This window comes from Theropithecus gelada, chromosome 3 (genome assembly GCF_003255815.1).
Source record: "Theropithecus gelada isolate Dixy chromosome 3, Tgel_1.0, whole genome shotgun sequence".
Lineage (NCBI taxonomy): Eukaryota > Metazoa > Chordata > Mammalia > Primates > Cercopithecidae > Theropithecus > Theropithecus gelada.
In genome coordinates, this window is record NC_037670.1 from 158,664,265 (window position 1) to 158,681,892 (window position 17,628).

At 40.2% G+C, this 17,628-nt stretch overlaps 1 protein-coding gene across 1 annotated transcript in view; it reads left to right on the forward strand.

Annotated features, from left to right (window-relative positions):
- Positions 1–17,628, forward strand: part of LRGUK (leucine rich repeats and guanylate kinase domain containing) — a 126,666-nt gene that overhangs the window by 79,407 nt on the left and 29,631 nt on the right. The window contains exon 16 of the mRNA XM_025380184.1: positions 16,648–16,787. Coding sequence (XP_025235969.1) covers positions 16,648–16,787 — 140 coding nt within the window. The remainder of the gene's footprint in view (positions 1–16,647; positions 16,788–17,628) is intronic.

The following is a 17,628-nucleotide window of genomic DNA, read 5'->3' on the forward strand; positions in this document are numbered from 1 at the left end:
ATAATTTTGAGCTCCAATTTCTTAAAATAAAAACCTATATATAATGTCATGGTGCACTATTAGAATCTGGCTGTCCAGAGCTGAGGTTTTTCCCAATTGGATTAGGCATCAGTACAAACAGAAATCTTATGACCAACACCATTGTTTTTCTTAAAGTGGTAATCCTGTATCAATGCAAACTGAAAATTATTCCCAGATATCTGAAGTAGTAATACATAGCTTTATATTTTGTAATTTTACATTGCTAATTTTTAACTAAGAATACAAGCTGAATTTCTACTCTTAACAATGAGAATGGAACAGAGTGATAAAAGGAAGTGCAAGGTTTATCAGTTCTGAGTACAGCATCTTTCAGCCTGGACCCAGAAATGTAAACTTTCACCAATGGATGGATTAATTGAATTTTCACTTAATGCATGTATAAAATAGTAACTTTAGGTACACAGTGATCATAAACCCTTGAAATCTTCAGATATCCCCTTAATTTAAAATATATATTGACCGGGCCCAATGGCTCACGCCTGTAATCTCAGCACTTTGGGAGGCACAGGTGGGCAGATCATGAGGTCAGGAGGTTGAGACCATCCTGGCCAACAAGGAGAAACTTAGTCTCTACTAAAAATACAAAAATTAGCTGGGCGTGGTGGTATGTGCCTATAATCCCAGCTACTAGGGAGGCTGAGGCAGGAGAATTGCTTGAACCAGGGAGTCAGAAGTTGCAATGAGCTGATATCGCAGCACTGCACTCCAGCCTGGCGACAGAGTGAGACTCTGTCTCAAAAAAAAATAAAATAAAATAAATAAATAAATAAAAAATATATGTTTTTATATATATATGTTTTATATATATATACACACACACATCTTATTTTCCCTATTGTAATGTGAATAACATTTATTTCTAATACCCAAAAACTTAAAAAGCACAAATAAATAAAATAGTTTATATAAAATAAGGAAAAACTATATTCACAACTCAGTATTAAGGGATGTCTTTCTTTCCATTTGTCTCTAAACAACCTACTTCTGGGATAGTTAGTGCTTCCAGTAAAGCTTTTAGAAAGCTGGACCAACTATCACCCTGAGTTCTTGCTATATAAATCATAAAATAAAATTATATTTGCAAATCATTATTCTGACTAATGGTAGAAAGAAATGATGATGGTTATGATGAGTCAAACAGAGGAGAACTGAGCAGTTGACTAGTCCATAAAGTTTCCCTTTATCTTTAATAAAAGGCCTGGTATGATTTGCCAAGTTATGTCAATTGTTAAATTGTAAAAGTAGGGAACACATCCTTATATGTCTGATTACAGTAAACCAAGAGATTAAGGAGCAAAAGAAGCTTTAGCACAGGATTTCACAGTTCTGATATTTTTCCACCTTTTAAAATTACTTTTATATTTTGGTTAAAAAGCATACCATAACATAAAATTGTATGTTTTAAAATTTAACCATTTAAGTGTACAATTCAGTGGTACTAATTACATTCTCAGTGTTGTATAACCATCACCAATACGTGTTTCCAAAATTTGTCATTACCCCAAACAGAAACTCTATACCCATTAAACTGTTACTCCCCTCAACTCCTGGTAACTTTGAATCTACTTTCTTTTCTCTATGAGTTTCACTATTCTTGATATTTTCACAGTTTAATTTTTCAATTTAACCCTGTTTCTTGTCCAAGCTAGTATTTCAGTTTATAGCTGTTATAAACTAGGGAGTTCCAAATGATGAACAGGGCATCCCCTCAGAAACCACACCGAGGGATGCCTTTCTTTGCTCCCACCTGTCCCACCCTCTCCCTAGAGAACACCAGTTTGATGGGATGCAAAGGGTGCGTGTCCAGACTAGGGGCTCAGTGAGAACCCAGCAGTGCAAGCTCATCTGCGTCAGTGGAGGGGATCGGGGGCTGGGAGCCTGGTTTACCTCTGGGGAATGGATCACTCCGGGTCACCTCAGAGGTCTGATTTGGGTTGGAGTCTCTGAGTATCAGATCTCCCCCAAAGTGAGCTGAAATTAGCTTCTTCAAGGCTGTTCCAGGGTCAGATCTCCCCCAAAATGAGCTGAAACTAGCTTTTTCAAGGCTGTTCCAGACTGGTGTACCACCTCTGACCACTCCACATTTCAGAGCTATGTCCTTAGGACTGGGGTAAGACGGTATTTGGGCCCCCAGAATCCATGTAGTGAACAAGTTCACTGAACGAGTGCCTGCTGGATGATGGCATCTGTGAGACTGTCCCAGAGATCAGTCATTCTGAGAACTTGGTGTCATGGTGAATGGAGGAGGACCCCCTCTCTGCAACACCAGCATTGCTAGTGGCCTCTGAGAGCCATTTTTGAAGGCAAGGTAGATGTGGAAGTCCAAGGGGAGGCCTGGGGATGTGAGTGGGGGGATATAGCAGCCTGGATGGGGGTCCTCAGGAACAGCTGCTCTGAGCCATGGTGCCTTGTGATTCTGTCACGCTGATTCTTTCCTTCCTTCTTGCATTCATCACCCATTTCCTCAGTTCCTGCCCCTTTGCCAGGTATTGGTGAACAGACATAACGCTTCACAGAGCTCACGGCTTATATAAGGGGGCTGCCGTTAAACAAGGAAACAAACCAGTGAGACTTCATCTGGCTTGGATGTGCATCCTCTAGTTTCTACCATCAAAAGCAGCACTGATACTCTAAGTTGGTATAAATTTAAAATCTCATTCACTTGGAAAATGTCTCACCACCCACAAACCTGGATGTAAATTTTGGTTCTATGAATGAGAACCAGACATAAACCTCTTATGTTTATTCATTGAAGTTGATGTTTTCAGTTGACTAAAATTGTTCTAAGTTCCACAAAATAAGAGAATTATAGACACTTAGTATCTTCAAGGAGAAGGGAAGGTTTAGTTCTCCTATATGTGTAATTTTATTCCTTTCAAGGGCCTATGTGCATCTAACGGGGAAAAGATATTTTTCTTATTAATTTCTAAGCAGTTAGTTAACTTCTGTTTATAGTCAACTTCTTTTTATATTAAAGCAGGAGCTCCCTCTAGCAAGAAGACTCTCTCTGGGGTACCAGCACACCTGGTTCCATCTCCCAGGCGCTTGGCAAAACTGCAAGCAGATGGCCAGATGACAGAGCATCTCTCTGGAATGCAAATTCATGCCAAGAACCTAGAAAATCAGAGCCTAACTCCTGCCCAGAACCAACCGCGGGCTCAGGATGGAGAAACCCATCAAAAAGAGCTTTCTCCTAACAGCCATCTCAATCCTGAGCCCCCTCAACACCTCAGTTCATCGGCACTGGGTCTTCCTCAGCAGGCCCAGGACCTAGCCCTAAACCCGACAGAAGAGGATGTCCAACAATCCCATCTTCCTCTAAAACAGATAGCCACTGAGACAGATGTCCCTGAGGTGAAAGCCAGTGAGGTGGGGCAGTCTCCCATCACCCCTACCCTGGCGCCTCCTGCGCACCCTTCCCCTCCCCTGTCCGGCGGCCCTCAGCCAGGCCAGGATGAGGAGTCAGGGGAGGCCCAGGTAACCCCCAGTGGCCCTCCTCTGTCTGAACCTCCGCAGGCACCTGGCCCCACTCCCCTCAGCCCTCAGAGAATTCAGGATGAGGAAATTGAGTCAGACGAACATCTACCCAGCAGTTCCCACCATGATCCTCCAGAAGATTCTTCCCACCCTGAGGTGGTGCAGAAACTTGCTGGAGATTCTCAGCAAGCTCTGAAGGAGGAAACCTCCAAACCAGAAGCCATCCGGGTCAGTAAGCCTCACCCAGAACTGCCACGTCCCCAAGACTTAGCAACAGATACCAAGCAGCCCCAGGCCAGGGAAGCCCCAGGGACCTTGCTCTCTAGAATACGGCTGGCTCCCACTCGGCTGCCCCAGCCTCAGGTGCTGGCTCCCCTCCAGAGCAGGAGGCCCACACTCAAACTCCTATCGCCCAGCAGGGAAGAGGCTTTAGGAACAACCTCCGATCAAACCATGACTCCCTCTCCCAGGCCTCCACCAACCCGGGAAGCAGACACCAGTAAACTTCCTCCCATCAGCCCTCCGCACTCAAAACCACCACCAAATCTGAACCCCCAGGCAGCCCACAGTCCTCAGCAAGTCCAGGAAGAGAAGGTCAGTGAGGTGAAACTCCCTCTTATCAGTCCCCCTAGCCAGGAGCAAGCAGCACCGCGCATCCTCAGTCCCGCCCTGGAGGAGGTGGCTCAGAAAGTGAGGCTCCCTCGCATTCCTGCTCCTCTCCCGGAGCCAGGGCTGCCCCAGAACTCAGGGGCTCAGCCTGATCCAAGGCCTGCAAAGGAAAGGAAAGCTCCCCAAGCAGGCGGCTCCTCCAGGAGGAGGATTCCAGACATGCAGGCCTCACCCCACAACCAGGGGCCACTTCAGCAGACAGGGGTTAGGAAAAAAAAACTCCCCATCCAGAAAGGGACGGCTGGAGGACTGGCACCTCTGGAAGAGGCACCGCCTGGGAGCCACCAGCCAGCCTCGCAGCTAGAACCCCTCCGTCAGCCAGCTCCCGCCATGGTGCCCGACCATCCCAACCCCAGCCCTTCTCTTGTTTCTTGTCTAAGCTAGTATTTCAGTGTATAACTGTTACAAACTCGGGAGATCCGAGCAACCAGAGAAGCAAATTCCATACACCAGAAATTCCTGAGCCCCCCCATGCCCAGCCATCACCTAGAGACCCCCAATTACAAGAAGATAAAAAACAACATAATTCCAGAAAAAGGGCCCATACCGACCTCCCCACAAATGACCTGCCTTGGAATGTAGATGTGTCCAAACCAGGGCCATCTTGGAAGAGAGATTTTTGGAGGATTATCTCAAGAAAATAAAACTCCCATCAACGGCGATCGGCCAGCTCAGAAGAGGCAGCCCTCACCCAGGAGACCCCTCCAGAGGGAAGAGGCCCCTGTGGAGTCGCTACAGGATAGCTCAGCTCCTGTGGAGCATCCAGGGAGAAAGGGACAGGTTCATCGAAAGGGCAGGTCTCAGAGGAGAGACATTGCCTCGCAACCCCCAGAGCAGGACAGTGAGCCCCCAGCCCAGCAGCCTGTCAAAGACACACCAGCCCATCAGGGAGAGGTCAGGCCAGAGAGAGCTCTGTCCAAAGGCACAATGCACTTGATTCCAAGCAGCAAACCAAAGAGAAGCAAACCTGAAAACATGGGGCAGTGCCACAGGACAAAAGCCCCGTCACTCCCCAGAACCAGGTGTCTGCTGTGGAGCAGGGCAGCTGGAAGGGAAGACTGAACACCAGGGGCAGTCAGCGCACCAAGGTTTAAGCCATCCCTGGAGCCACCAGCTCATTAAGGTCTGGGAACCCCAAGGCAGTACTGTCAGAGAACGACCAGCTATGGCTGTGTGCTGTGAGTCTCCACACTGGCTTCCTCCTGAACCCATGGTCAGCATAGGTGGAGGGGCTGGTCAGTGCTGTCCAAACCTTGGATTCCTAGAAGGCAGCCAATCTGCACTCCTGTGCCTCTTCTGCTGTTGCTGTCACACCTGGAAGAGCAGCTGTCCCAGAGGGATGCGGCTTGATCAGCTGCTGCCACCAAATTGAGCTGTTCTGGAAGGCTGGTGCCAGCAAGTAGCCTTTGTGTCCAGACACGAATCCAACCTGAGTTCCAACTCTGAAGCAGGGCCATATTGCCATTAAGTTTTGTTCCCTTCATAAGGAAAATTCGCTTCTAGACTTCTAGAAAATCCTCTTATCCCTCTTGCATTATTGAGGAGTTCCAAAGCAAAAAGAACTCTTGAGGCAGGAAGCCTTTGCTGTTCCTGGAGATTCCAAACCTACAGTTAACTTGTGGGAATCTTCTGTAGGGAAGAGGACATATTTTGCATGCGTGATGCTGTGATCAAATGCTTCAGATTTGTCTTGGCAATATGTTGCCTGAAACTTATTTTGCTTGAAATGTATTTCAAAATGAATACCTTCCTTCTATCTCTGAATAGAAATCTCATGTAAATTAGCCCATGCCTTTATTATGCCAAACCATCTGGTTGAATCAATTAAAAGAATTAATGGGGAGAACATTTAAGTGAATCAGTTGCTCATTTATTCATACCATCAGGATTCTTTCGCTGGCAAATGATAGAAGTCCACTCTAAGCCAGCTTGTGTGACTCTATTAGAAGAGAGTAGAAGATTTCATATGACCAAACTATGGGAAGGGCAGGGCTACAGCAGGTCTCAGGGAGACTGGGGGCCAGTTGTGGAACATAACCAGGACTCTAGTCATCTCCTGGACTCTGGTCTAGGACTCTCACCACTTCTCATCTCTGTTTCTTTCTCCATGTTGGCTTCATTCTTTGGACTACAAATGACTCTTTCAGTTTCTGCACATGTCGGGGAACAAGGCCACCAGCAGCTCTCAAGCCCACATCTGATTTTACCTCTGGAAGCTCCCACTACTGTAAAGAGATTAATTTGAATGAATGTTCATTAATCCTAATCCAGAGAAAGTCTTGTTGGCCTAGCTTGGTTTAGGCACTCGTTCTCAAACCAATCTACTCTGGCAGGGACCAGGGTTACCTTTAGACATACCTATTGAACCAGCTCCTATGTATGGACACTATACTCCACCCAAAAAGAGGATAATTGTGACCAAAACAGACAACCCAAGATGTGACTCTTAAAAAGCTACAAGATATCTATTGACCACTTACTGTGTACACAGCAGCATGCTAAACTGTGTTTGGTATCTCATATTTAAAAATGTAACTGATGATTAAATGCCTTTGTAAATGTATGTTATCTTACACAAAAGAGAGGTGTCTGAGAAACTATGAATTTCAAATGTTATTTCAAGGGCAGTAAAAGAAATTGATATTTTAGAAATCCAGGATATAGAAATCCTCTGGCAAAATGAAAAGCATATATAATGCCAGTAATTACCCTCTGATTTATCTGATTTGTCCATGATAAAAGTAATACAGTAACTGTAGAAAACATATCATTTATTTCATTCATTTATTTATTTTTACTAAAAGTGTGTTTATTTTTACTAAAAGTTCATTCATCCAACAAGCATTTATTGAGCACACCCTATGTGCCAGACACTGACGGTTGCTAGATGAGGTGAGGTGATGAGGATACTTCAAGAAGCTTTGTCTTTTATCAAGGGAGATAGATAAGAGGGTTCATTATACTAATAATGCCATGTGATTAGGGCAACTGAAGGCCCCACAGTGTGCTAGGCTATATTTTGCATCCTACAGACAGGAAAATCCATTTGTTAACTTTTCCAGACTGTCATAAGAATACCAAGGAAGGACACTGAATTTGGCCTGGGATACAAACATTGGATCAGGAAACACTTCGAAGAGAAGGTCAGCCTTCGGCTTAGTCTTTGCGGTTGCAGAATTAGTCAGCAGACTGATGGGGAGAGGAAGTTTTCTTAGCAGAAGGAACCACGTATGCCTAAGCAGAGGCACGCGCAGGCATAGCATCTTCTAAGGACCCGAATGCCAGGAGAGGTGTAGTTCTATATAGATCCAAAGTCCCTTTTGTGCTACGCCAAAGAGCTTGGAAACTTGATCTTTAACAATGGGAGCCACTGAATTTGTATCTGAGAGGCATCTGTGTCTGGAGGGGGTATAGAGGATGAATTTCAGGAGAGCAATACAGGAAGCAGGAGGAGTGGCAGGGAAGTTATTGCTGTAGTCCAGAAAAGAAGTTAGGCCTGAAACAAGGCTGTGGGGCAGGAATTGTCAAATTAGGTAAATATTTAGCTTGGATGTCGGGGAGGGCAGATTGTGCAAGAGAGGAAGAAAATTAAGATAATTACTCATTTTCTATGAGCTGGGTGTGCGGCACTTTAGAGTTGTCCATGTCTCATTTAGGTGAAGAATTTCCAAATTTAAAATTACTTTTAGAAATGTATAATTTTCCTCTTTGGGCGCCTGTTTCTGAGGCTCCTGAAGGCATTTGTGGTTGCATTTCCATTAGGGTACAAAAGGGAAGTGATAAGCCAAATTTTTGTTATCACTTCTTTGTGTTTCTGTTATTGTTTTGGTAGTATACATTCCTAATGTCTTAGACTCAATGGAACTGGACAACATTTTGTTTGTGGTCGGAGGAAAGGAGAGGAAAAGAGTATCAACAAGAGGTCTTTAGTGCTATTATTGATTTTCTTGGTATAAGGGAAACCTCTGATTTTTACACATAGAATAACAATGTTTAAAATTTGCCATTTTCCATCTATATTTGCAAAGTTCCTATCATTCCCATTTGATATATTGTTCAGCAAGGTGATCTTTATAGGAGCAAAAAAACATTGTGGCTTATAGTTACTACGTTAGTAATACCATCTTTAACTCCTTTAAAGAAGACCGGCATCTAATATTCAAATCAGTGGAGATAATAGTGCCTCTTGGCATGAAAGCCTTCCTCAAATATTTAAAGATCTAAATCAGTTATTTCCAAAACCTCAAAAGATAATTGAACAAAGGGCATGATTGGGAAATTCACAGAAGAGGAAATAAAAATGTCCAATGGATATGTCAAAACGTATTTAATCTCATTATAAGTTAAAACAGGATAGACTTTTTTTTTTGTACTGAATTGGCAGATGAAAAACAACTTAATGTCTACTGTTGGCGAGGCTGTGGGTAAAGGCACTTTCTATGTCTCAGGAGAGAAGGTCAATTGGCACAAGTTTTCTGGGACACGTTTTACAATTTTCTGTCAAAGCCTTAACATTTTGTATATCTTCAGTCTAGTAATGCGAATCTGACGATTATTGTAAGGAAATCGCTTATGTGCAGGGATGTTCATATTAGTGTTTTTTTATGATAAAATCTAGAAATAATCTAGCTATCTAATGGGATTTTAGAAATAAGTTATGGTATAACTATATGCTGGAATGTTATGTTGTCATTATAATCATGTCGTAGAAGAATATTTAATTGGAAGAAACTATTGCATAGTAAGTAGAAAGCAGGTTAAGGAGGTAGAGCCAGGATGGCTCTAGTTATTAGCTCTGGATTATGGATTCTGCATAATTTTTATTTTCCCATCTATGCTTTTTAGTATTTTTTTAAAATTTTTTACCATGACCTATGTTTATTCAGAAAAAGTTATATAGAATTAAATTTAAACACACACACACACACACACACTTTGAAGAACTGTCATACGAAAGCAATAGCCTTACATTCTGTTTTGATTTGACATCATGAACTTTCTAAGAGTTGAGGTGATTTGCAGAGGAACAGACTGACTTGCTCCAGAAGTTAGATGCTCTGTTATGGGAATCTTACAGAAAGTCTTCATATGTTGGGTGATTAGTTGGACTGGCTAAAATGTAAGGTTCATTTTATGATCTAAGATCCACTTACTGCAACTGGCTCCATTTGTTTGTTATGAGGAATCCTGTTTTATTAAATGTAATGCTTAGTACTAGAAAATTATATGTACTTAGTACTCCTTAGATATGTGGCTTTCAAAGTTTTATTGACCAAGATCCATAATTAGAAGTATACATGTTGCAATATCGTGACCCAGTAAACACATACATACCTGGCAAAAAAAAAAAAAAAAAATGTGTCATAAAACACCCTTACTATGGTGATAGATGACTGATATTTTCTATGGTGCTGAATTTCAATTTTTAATATTCTGGTCGTGGCCTCCTAAATTGATTTCACAATTTTGTTTGCAACCTGCAGTTTGGAAAACACTGCACTGAGTGCCCTAGAGCTTTGCTTTGATGTTGTCCTTACTTGGAGGCCTGCTACCAGACTGCCCCACTGCTCTGGTTGCCTTCAAGTGAGGTTGGATGGGTTGACATCATTTATACTGAATTCTGCTCTGGGACAAGGATCTGGTGTATTGGCAGTTATGTTCTTTTTCAGTGTTGGGGCTCAGGATAAGATACATCCAAAATTCATATGCATACATTTTATATAGAGCTTTTTTTTTTTTTTTTTAAAAAGGCACTTCAGAACAATCTTGATCAGCTTACTTCCTTGCCTTTTGCTCCATGACAAGTCTGAAAATCATCTAATTACCATAAAAGATCCACCAATTTCCACTTCAGATAATTGCACTATTTATATAGTATGTAGCACAGTGTGTCTGTAAATGAATTTAATTGCGTAGTCCAATTTGAAAGACATAATTCTAGAAATCACTTTTCTGTATTGACCAGGCATTCAGAGAAGAGGATAAGAACGGCCTAACCATTTCTGTGTTGATGACAGATAAATGGTGTTACAAGATCAAACCTCTAATCTTAAAACTGATTATGAGAGTGCAGTCATGATTTGCAAAAGCTGAAGACCTTTTATTACAGATTGTAACCTTAGAAATTCATGATTGCAGATAACACTAAAATTCAAAATAATCCTTGAAAATTCCAGTTGCATTACAATCTAGCCATGTGACCTTGGGCAAGTTTCAGAGTTCTCATGTATAAAATGGAGGTAATAATAGTACCTACCTCAGTGTTTTTAAGGGGATTAAATGAGTTAGTATACTGGAAACCACCCAGAACAATATCTAGCTCACAGTAAGTGCTTCTATGAGTAGTGTGTGTTCATATTAACAGGAAAGCAGCAAAAATGTTTGCATTTCCTGTTCATTGAAAGATGATGACACTGTTCAAGCTGGGTGGAAATATTTGGTAAATGAGATGGTCTTTGTGGAAATCCTTTTTTAAAAATGTGACAACCTTGATTTAATTTAGGAACGTAAGATTAGAGTAATATTGGAAAGAAATTGTAGTTGAGCAAAATATTACGAAGACCAAGAGGTTTGTCAATGGGCATTCATAGGGAGCATTGCAGTTTGGAGAAGTGAGTAGGGAAACATCAGTTCTGAGATTATTATGAATGTCCATGTGATCCACACATGAAAGACCTGTAGTAACACCTGGCACATCGTACATGCTCAATAAATGCTATCTATTATTTTTACTATGATTTCATTATTGATAAAATCAAGATCATTTATATTCTGGGTTTCAGATTGGTTAGATAGTGAATGCTGTCAAGTCACTGGTCCAGATAGTAGATATTTTATTTTCTCTTTGAGACTCAGTTGAGACAAAGACCAGCTTCTACAATTACCAGATCTATACCCCCTCGGTGTCCTAGGATAAAAATAGAAAAGCAAAGTGAAGAAAGACAGAGAATGTTTTTGCTGGAGAAAGTGACCAATGAAGTAACATCTTTGCAAAACATGTTATTCTTGAAGGATAAGCCCTTAGCAATCAAAGATCATGCTTAGGGTGTGGGATTGGGTGGAAATCCTATCAGAAATACAGTCATTTGAACATGTTAGTAGAAGGAAAGGAAGTCTTTAGTGTGTATTGAAGGTTCCTGATGATGTATATCCTATTTTCTGCCAATCGTTGCTACCCTTTTCCTCTTTTCTTTCCCAAATTCTTCTATATTAATGCAGATCGTATATAGCAAGTTTTCACTCTTGAAATTTACCTGTTCTATGTGTTTTATCTTCTTTAAAGTGTCAACTAACTACTTCATTATATACTCATCCTTTTTTTTTTTTTTTTTTTTTTTTTTTGGAATTCTGGGCCTTATTGCTCTATGTTTTAATTGGAACATTCTTGATGCAAGGCCCAAATATTGACCCATTAGTTCACCTCCACTGAAGACATCACAATGTATGAAGTTTACTGGAAAAGAACATTTTTGTACTTCATTTGCTCTTATGAATGTAAATGTGTATGTTTTCCTTTTTCTTGATATAGAAGTTGGTTTTGTTTAACTAATTATTTCTTTGATTAGACACTCAAGAATATAGCACTTCACTGTTAGCATAGTTTAATAAATGTATTCACTTTACCTTATATAACATGACTACAACATTAGTACTGTATTTCCTTGGACTTATGTTAGTTTTCTACTCTAAAAGTTTATTTTGCTATGGAAAATTATCATGGATACTATGCAAAATTATTATTTTTCTAGTTGATGTTATTCTTTTCTTAGAAGCACAGATAGACAAGACTTTTAAGATGTAATTCTGTCCTAGAAAAATAGCTTCTTTTGTCACCTTTAGTTTTGTGATAGCACTTCCTAATAAACTAAACTTTTGTCTTAATTTTCCACTACAAATTATCTATCATATTAAAAATATTTAAAATTCGATAGCAGATTATTGTGTTTTCTTTTAAGCTCTTTTTTGTGATTACATATTTCAGTATCAAGACTTATAGAGATTTTAACTTTACAGGTATTTACATCATATGTATATATGCATTTAATCATTGTAGGTATGAATTATTCTTGTTAGTTTTCCTTTTTTTTAAAAAAGAAAAACCCTTGCTATATGGTGTTGTTGTTGTTGTTGTTGTTGTTGTTGTTGTTGTTGTTGTTTTTAGATGGAGTCCAGCCTGGAGGACTCCCAGGCTGGAGTCTAGAGTGCGGTGGCACGATCTCAGCTCACTGCAACCTCCACCTCCTGGGTTCAAGTGATTCTCCTGCCTCAGCCTCTTGAGTACCTGGGATTACAGGCACATGCCACCATGTTCAGCTAATATTTATAGTTTTAGTAGAGACAGAGTTTCACCATGTTGGCCAGGCTGGTCTCAAACTCCTGACCTCAAGTGATCCGCCTGCCTCAGCCTCCCAAAGTGCTGGGATTACAAAGCCGCATTTGAGTGGGGGAAAAAAAATCAGTGATTCTGAAGTCGTCTGTGCATCTGAGGACTTTTTTTTTTTTTTTTTTTTTTAAATTAAAGCCTGTTTCCAAGTCATCCATTTCTAAGTGCTTTCAAAGAGAGATCAGCTCTAGTGTTGATACATTTTTTTTTTTTGCAAGGTTTTATTTAAATGTCAAAAGCTCAAAAGCTCATATTGAAAAGTAATCAGTCATATTTTTGGACAGGAGAATGACTAAATTGCCTTGCTATATAAGAAATCTTATTAATGTAGAAACACTTGTCATTAAAATAGAGATTTTGTTTTTCAAAATATTTATAATATGACCCCCAAATGGTAAGTTCATCACTAATTATTGACCTGGCTACGTGCCTGTGATACCAGATCATCAACATATTATATTTTTAACTTTCCTTAATGCAGTAAATGGCCCTATTTAGTCTGTTTGATGATATAATGTTAAATATACGTACAAATCTTTTATTCTTAGGTACATGGCCTCTACTGCTTTTGGTGTTTAGTTTGGATTTTATGCTTATTCTTTTAAAATGTTTTATACAAATATTATTTTAATTTGTTTGACTTCAAAAGAGTATGTCCAACATAAAAGATCTAAGCCATTTAGAATTAATTTGAAATGTGGTTCCAGTTGTTCCAGATACTTCATTTACATTTTCCTGCATTTGTAATGATACTAATCCATAAAATAACTTTAAAAATCTGCCTTGGATCATTAAATTCATTTATGCTTCATTGCAGGTATTTAAAGAAATTTAACTAGCATATATACTGAAGAACTTGGTTCTTTTTGTGGACTGTAAAGTAGTTTATATATATTTAAAATGTTGCCTCAAGGTTGACTTTAATTTAGATAGCTTGAATAAAATCACATTAAGAAAATTTGTCGCATGGTGTTCTAACATTGGTAATTATGGTTTTCTCCTTAAATTGGGAAGTAAGCTCTTTTGTCCATTGATGTATTAAGACATTAGACAATATATTAAGAACTGTATGAAACTCTTTATTATAGGAGTTCAAGTCGTTAAAGTGGTAGTATTACAATGTAGTTTAATAGTAATCTAAACACATTATCTTTACCCAGAATGTTTTGTTGCTGAGAAATCACTAAGACATTAAATTATTGGAATTACAGCTGCATTGTGTCATCAGATGGAACTTGACTTGTTTACACCACAGTACAGACAGCTTATGTCTTAGAAAACTGGAAAAAGGAACCCGGACACAAAAACTATATTTTGAATAAATTTTATATATTATGTAGGATCTATTCTATGGAAATTATTTCAGTGAATATAGCTTTTATTTCTTTAAATTCTATCTTATTGATATGGTTCCAGTTCATCTAGTCTTTTTCCTAATGCTCTGTACTTAGAGTGACATCAACAGGACAAGGGTTTTTTCCAAAAGATAAATTAGCACAGGATGCGCCTCCTTCCTCTCTCTCTCTCTCTCTCTCTCTCTCTCTCTCTGTTTCTGCCTCAGCCACACTGAGTTCTTTACTGTAATGCAGTTATGTTAAGGATACATCTACGTTCTTATACCAGCCACTTTTTCGGTCTCATATAGTTTCCCCCAGATGTTTGAATGCGGTTCTTCTTTATGCCTTTTAATATGTGTTCAGATGTCACCACCTTAGGTGGACTTCCTCTGACCACCATGCCATCTCTCATGCTGTCCCCTCATCCGGCTTTCTGTTTCTTCATCACACTTGTCATTACCTGATGTTATTTAATGTGTTATTTGTCTGACTCCAATATTAGCATGTAATCCCCACAGGTCATTAACTTTTATTTACTGCTATATCCCCAGCATCCAGAGCAACAGCCAGCACATAGCAGGTGCGCAATAAATGTGGGTCAAGTGACTTTTATCACAGAGATTCAACAGAGAATGCTTCTGCATACAGTCGTTTCCTTTTATCGCTTTGTGATTAAACACAGTTTCTTTAATATTCCTTTGTAGATTGTTCTATTACCTGAAATTCTTTGGATATAGTCCTCACCCATTTGTTGCATCTGTTCAAGCTCCCTTTCTCAAGACAGGGCCTAGGTGGAACTTTAGACTTCGTTACCATGATTAAATACTTGTACTTGTCTGCAACAACTTTGACCTTGTGTTATTGGTTTGGGATTGCCACACAATTTGGGTGAAGTTCAAGTTCGGATTCCAAACCAAAGTAGAGTCTGATTTCCCACAGGCGTTTCTATCGTCTGGTTAAGTAAGAATCTGTCCCCAGACAAAGCCCCTTCGTCTGTGGACTGACATTTCCAGATACCCCTTTTCCAACTTGTCACCTTTTCAAACAGTCCAGGTCTCCTCCTCCTCCTCCTTCTTCTCCTCCTTCTTCTCCTTCTCCTTCTTTTCCTCTCCTCCTTCTTTTCCTCCCTCCCCTCTTCCCTTCTTCCTCCTCCCTCCCCTCCTCCCTTCTTCCTCCTCCTCCTTCTTCTTTTCATTTTTTTTTTTTTTTTGGTCATTGTTGTTTTGAGGCAGGGTCTCACTCTGTCACCCAGGCTGGAGTGCAGTGGCAGAATCATGGCTCACTGCAGCCTCTACCTTCTGATCTCAAGTGATCCTCCTATCTTAGCCTCCCAATTAGCTGGGATAACAGGCATACACCACCACATCAGGCTAATTTTTGTATTTTTTGTAGAGAAGTGGTTTCACCATGTCGGCCAGGCTGGTCTCAAACTCCTGGGCTCAAGCGTTCCACCAATCTCGGCCTCCCAAAGTGCTGGGACTACAGGTGTGAGCCATCGTACCTGGCCAAGTCAGGTCTTGTATGCCAAGCATGCAGGGACTGTGGCTTCCCCTCTCAGACCACGTGTTCAAACCTCAGCCCCCGATGCCCTCTGACCTCTTAGCATCAATTCCCACTCCTCTGACTTCGAGCCTTCACTACACTTGTAGTATCTAGAAAATTTTCTTTCTTGGTTTCTGCCTTACTAAGTATTAAAAACAAAACAAGTTTATGTTATACATTAGTGTTTTTCTCATCTTTGGGTGGGGGTAGTTTTCCGCTTCTGCTCAGTCCGTCGTATTGACTGAAGGTACACGTGGATATCATTTGTTTTAGCACTTTAAAACAATACTCCTGAAAGCGTTGATGCTCCCATATAGCCAAAGCTATTTACTCCTAGCCCCTCTGTGAATGAGCAGTAATACAAATGTATACAGTATTCTTATATGCTAGGTCTCTGAACATTCTAACGTCTTAAAGGAAATATAAGATATTATTTATGAATAAATTCTGCTAAACAGTGGCCTCAGGCTGGGCACAGTGGCTCACGCCTATAATCCCAGCACTTTGGGAGGCCGAGGCGGGCGGATCACAAGGTCAGGAGATCGAGACCATCCTGGTTAACACGGTGAAACCCCATCTCTACTAAAAATACAAAAAATTAACTGGACGTGGTGGTGGGTACCTGCAGTCCCAGCTACTCAGGAGGCTGAGGCAGGAGAATGGCGTGAACCTGGGAGGTGGAGCTTGCAGTGAGCTGAGATCACACCACTGCACTCCAGCCTGGGTGACAGAGCGAGACTCCTTCTCAAAAAACAAAAAACAAAAAACAAAAACAGTGGCCTCATCATTCTATTCTATTTCAAAGCCTCTTAGCATTGCATAGTTTATTTTCCTTTTAGCCTCTTGGACTTTCATCAAATGAAAAGTCATTATAAGGGTAATTTTTCAATTAACTATCTAAAAGCTACTGTTTTTGACATGGTTTACTTCTTTTGATTCTATTTATAAGCCTGAATTGATTAAGTATTGGGTATATTCAGAGGATATATCTATTAGGTGTTACAGACTGACTTTATTATTATGAGTTATTATTATTTTATTGTAAGATATATTTTTATTTTAAAGTTGAAATGCACAGACTTTAAGTATCTAGCTTGTTATGTTTGGGCAAATAAAAATATAAAACATTTCTATCCCTTCAGAAATTTCCTTTATATTATGCCTTTTATTTTAAACTCTGTTTTTTTCTCCTACCAGATGGTAAGACATCCCACCTGAAATCTGAAGTGCATCCTACAAAGTATAGTTCTTCGAATATTGGTGATTTCCTGCATTCTACAGACAGAAACTACCTTGTTAAATTATGGGCCAAACTTTCAGCCAAAAAAACACCAGCGGTAAGGGAGGGATAGAAGGGGGGAAGCAACAACTGGGCTCTACACAATGTCAGACAAAGAGAGGATTTAATATTTTGAGACTCATAGATTTCCCCAAAATTATTCTCTCGCTAGTGTCAGCTGAAGACAGGATGTTGCCTCTTTGTACATCCCTGAGAACAGACACTGGTTCTAAAAGTAGAATATTCAGTATCAGATTCTGTGAGTACCTTTCTCCCGGGCTCCCAGTGAAAATTCTGACATTCAAATCTTCCATTTAGTAAGAACAGAAAAGCATTACAAGAAAATTAATGCAGTGAAAGATGTATTCCAAGGGAAAACTTGTTGCTAGGGTATAAATTTGAGTATTCTTGGGCTGAGCCTGAAAAGTGAGTCCACTCAAAGATTCCGTGTTTTATAACTTAGCACTTCTTAAACCCGTCGCATCGCTTAGTCCCAACTTCATTCTTTGAAAGTTTTGAGAAAGCAGCATGCACAGGAGTATTGAATGCAAAATTGGCACGGCATTCAGATTAGGTCATACTTGTTTTCCATCTGTAATCATTTTTATGTGATGATCTGGGAATACAGAGACTTACTTGCAATTGCAATTTGCTGCAGAAGCAGCAGAACTTTTTGTTTTGGTTGTCAGTTCCTTGTTTGTGTTTCCTTAAGGCTAGCCTGTTTTTTGTTGTTGTTGATTTTTTTTTTTTTTTAGACGGAGTTTTGCCCTTGTTGCCAGGCTGGAGTGCAATGGTGTAATCTCCGCTCACTGCAACCTCCGCCTCCCAGGTTCAAGCGATTCTCCTGCCTCAGCCTCCCGAGTAGCTGAGATTACAGGCATGCACCACCAAACCTAGCT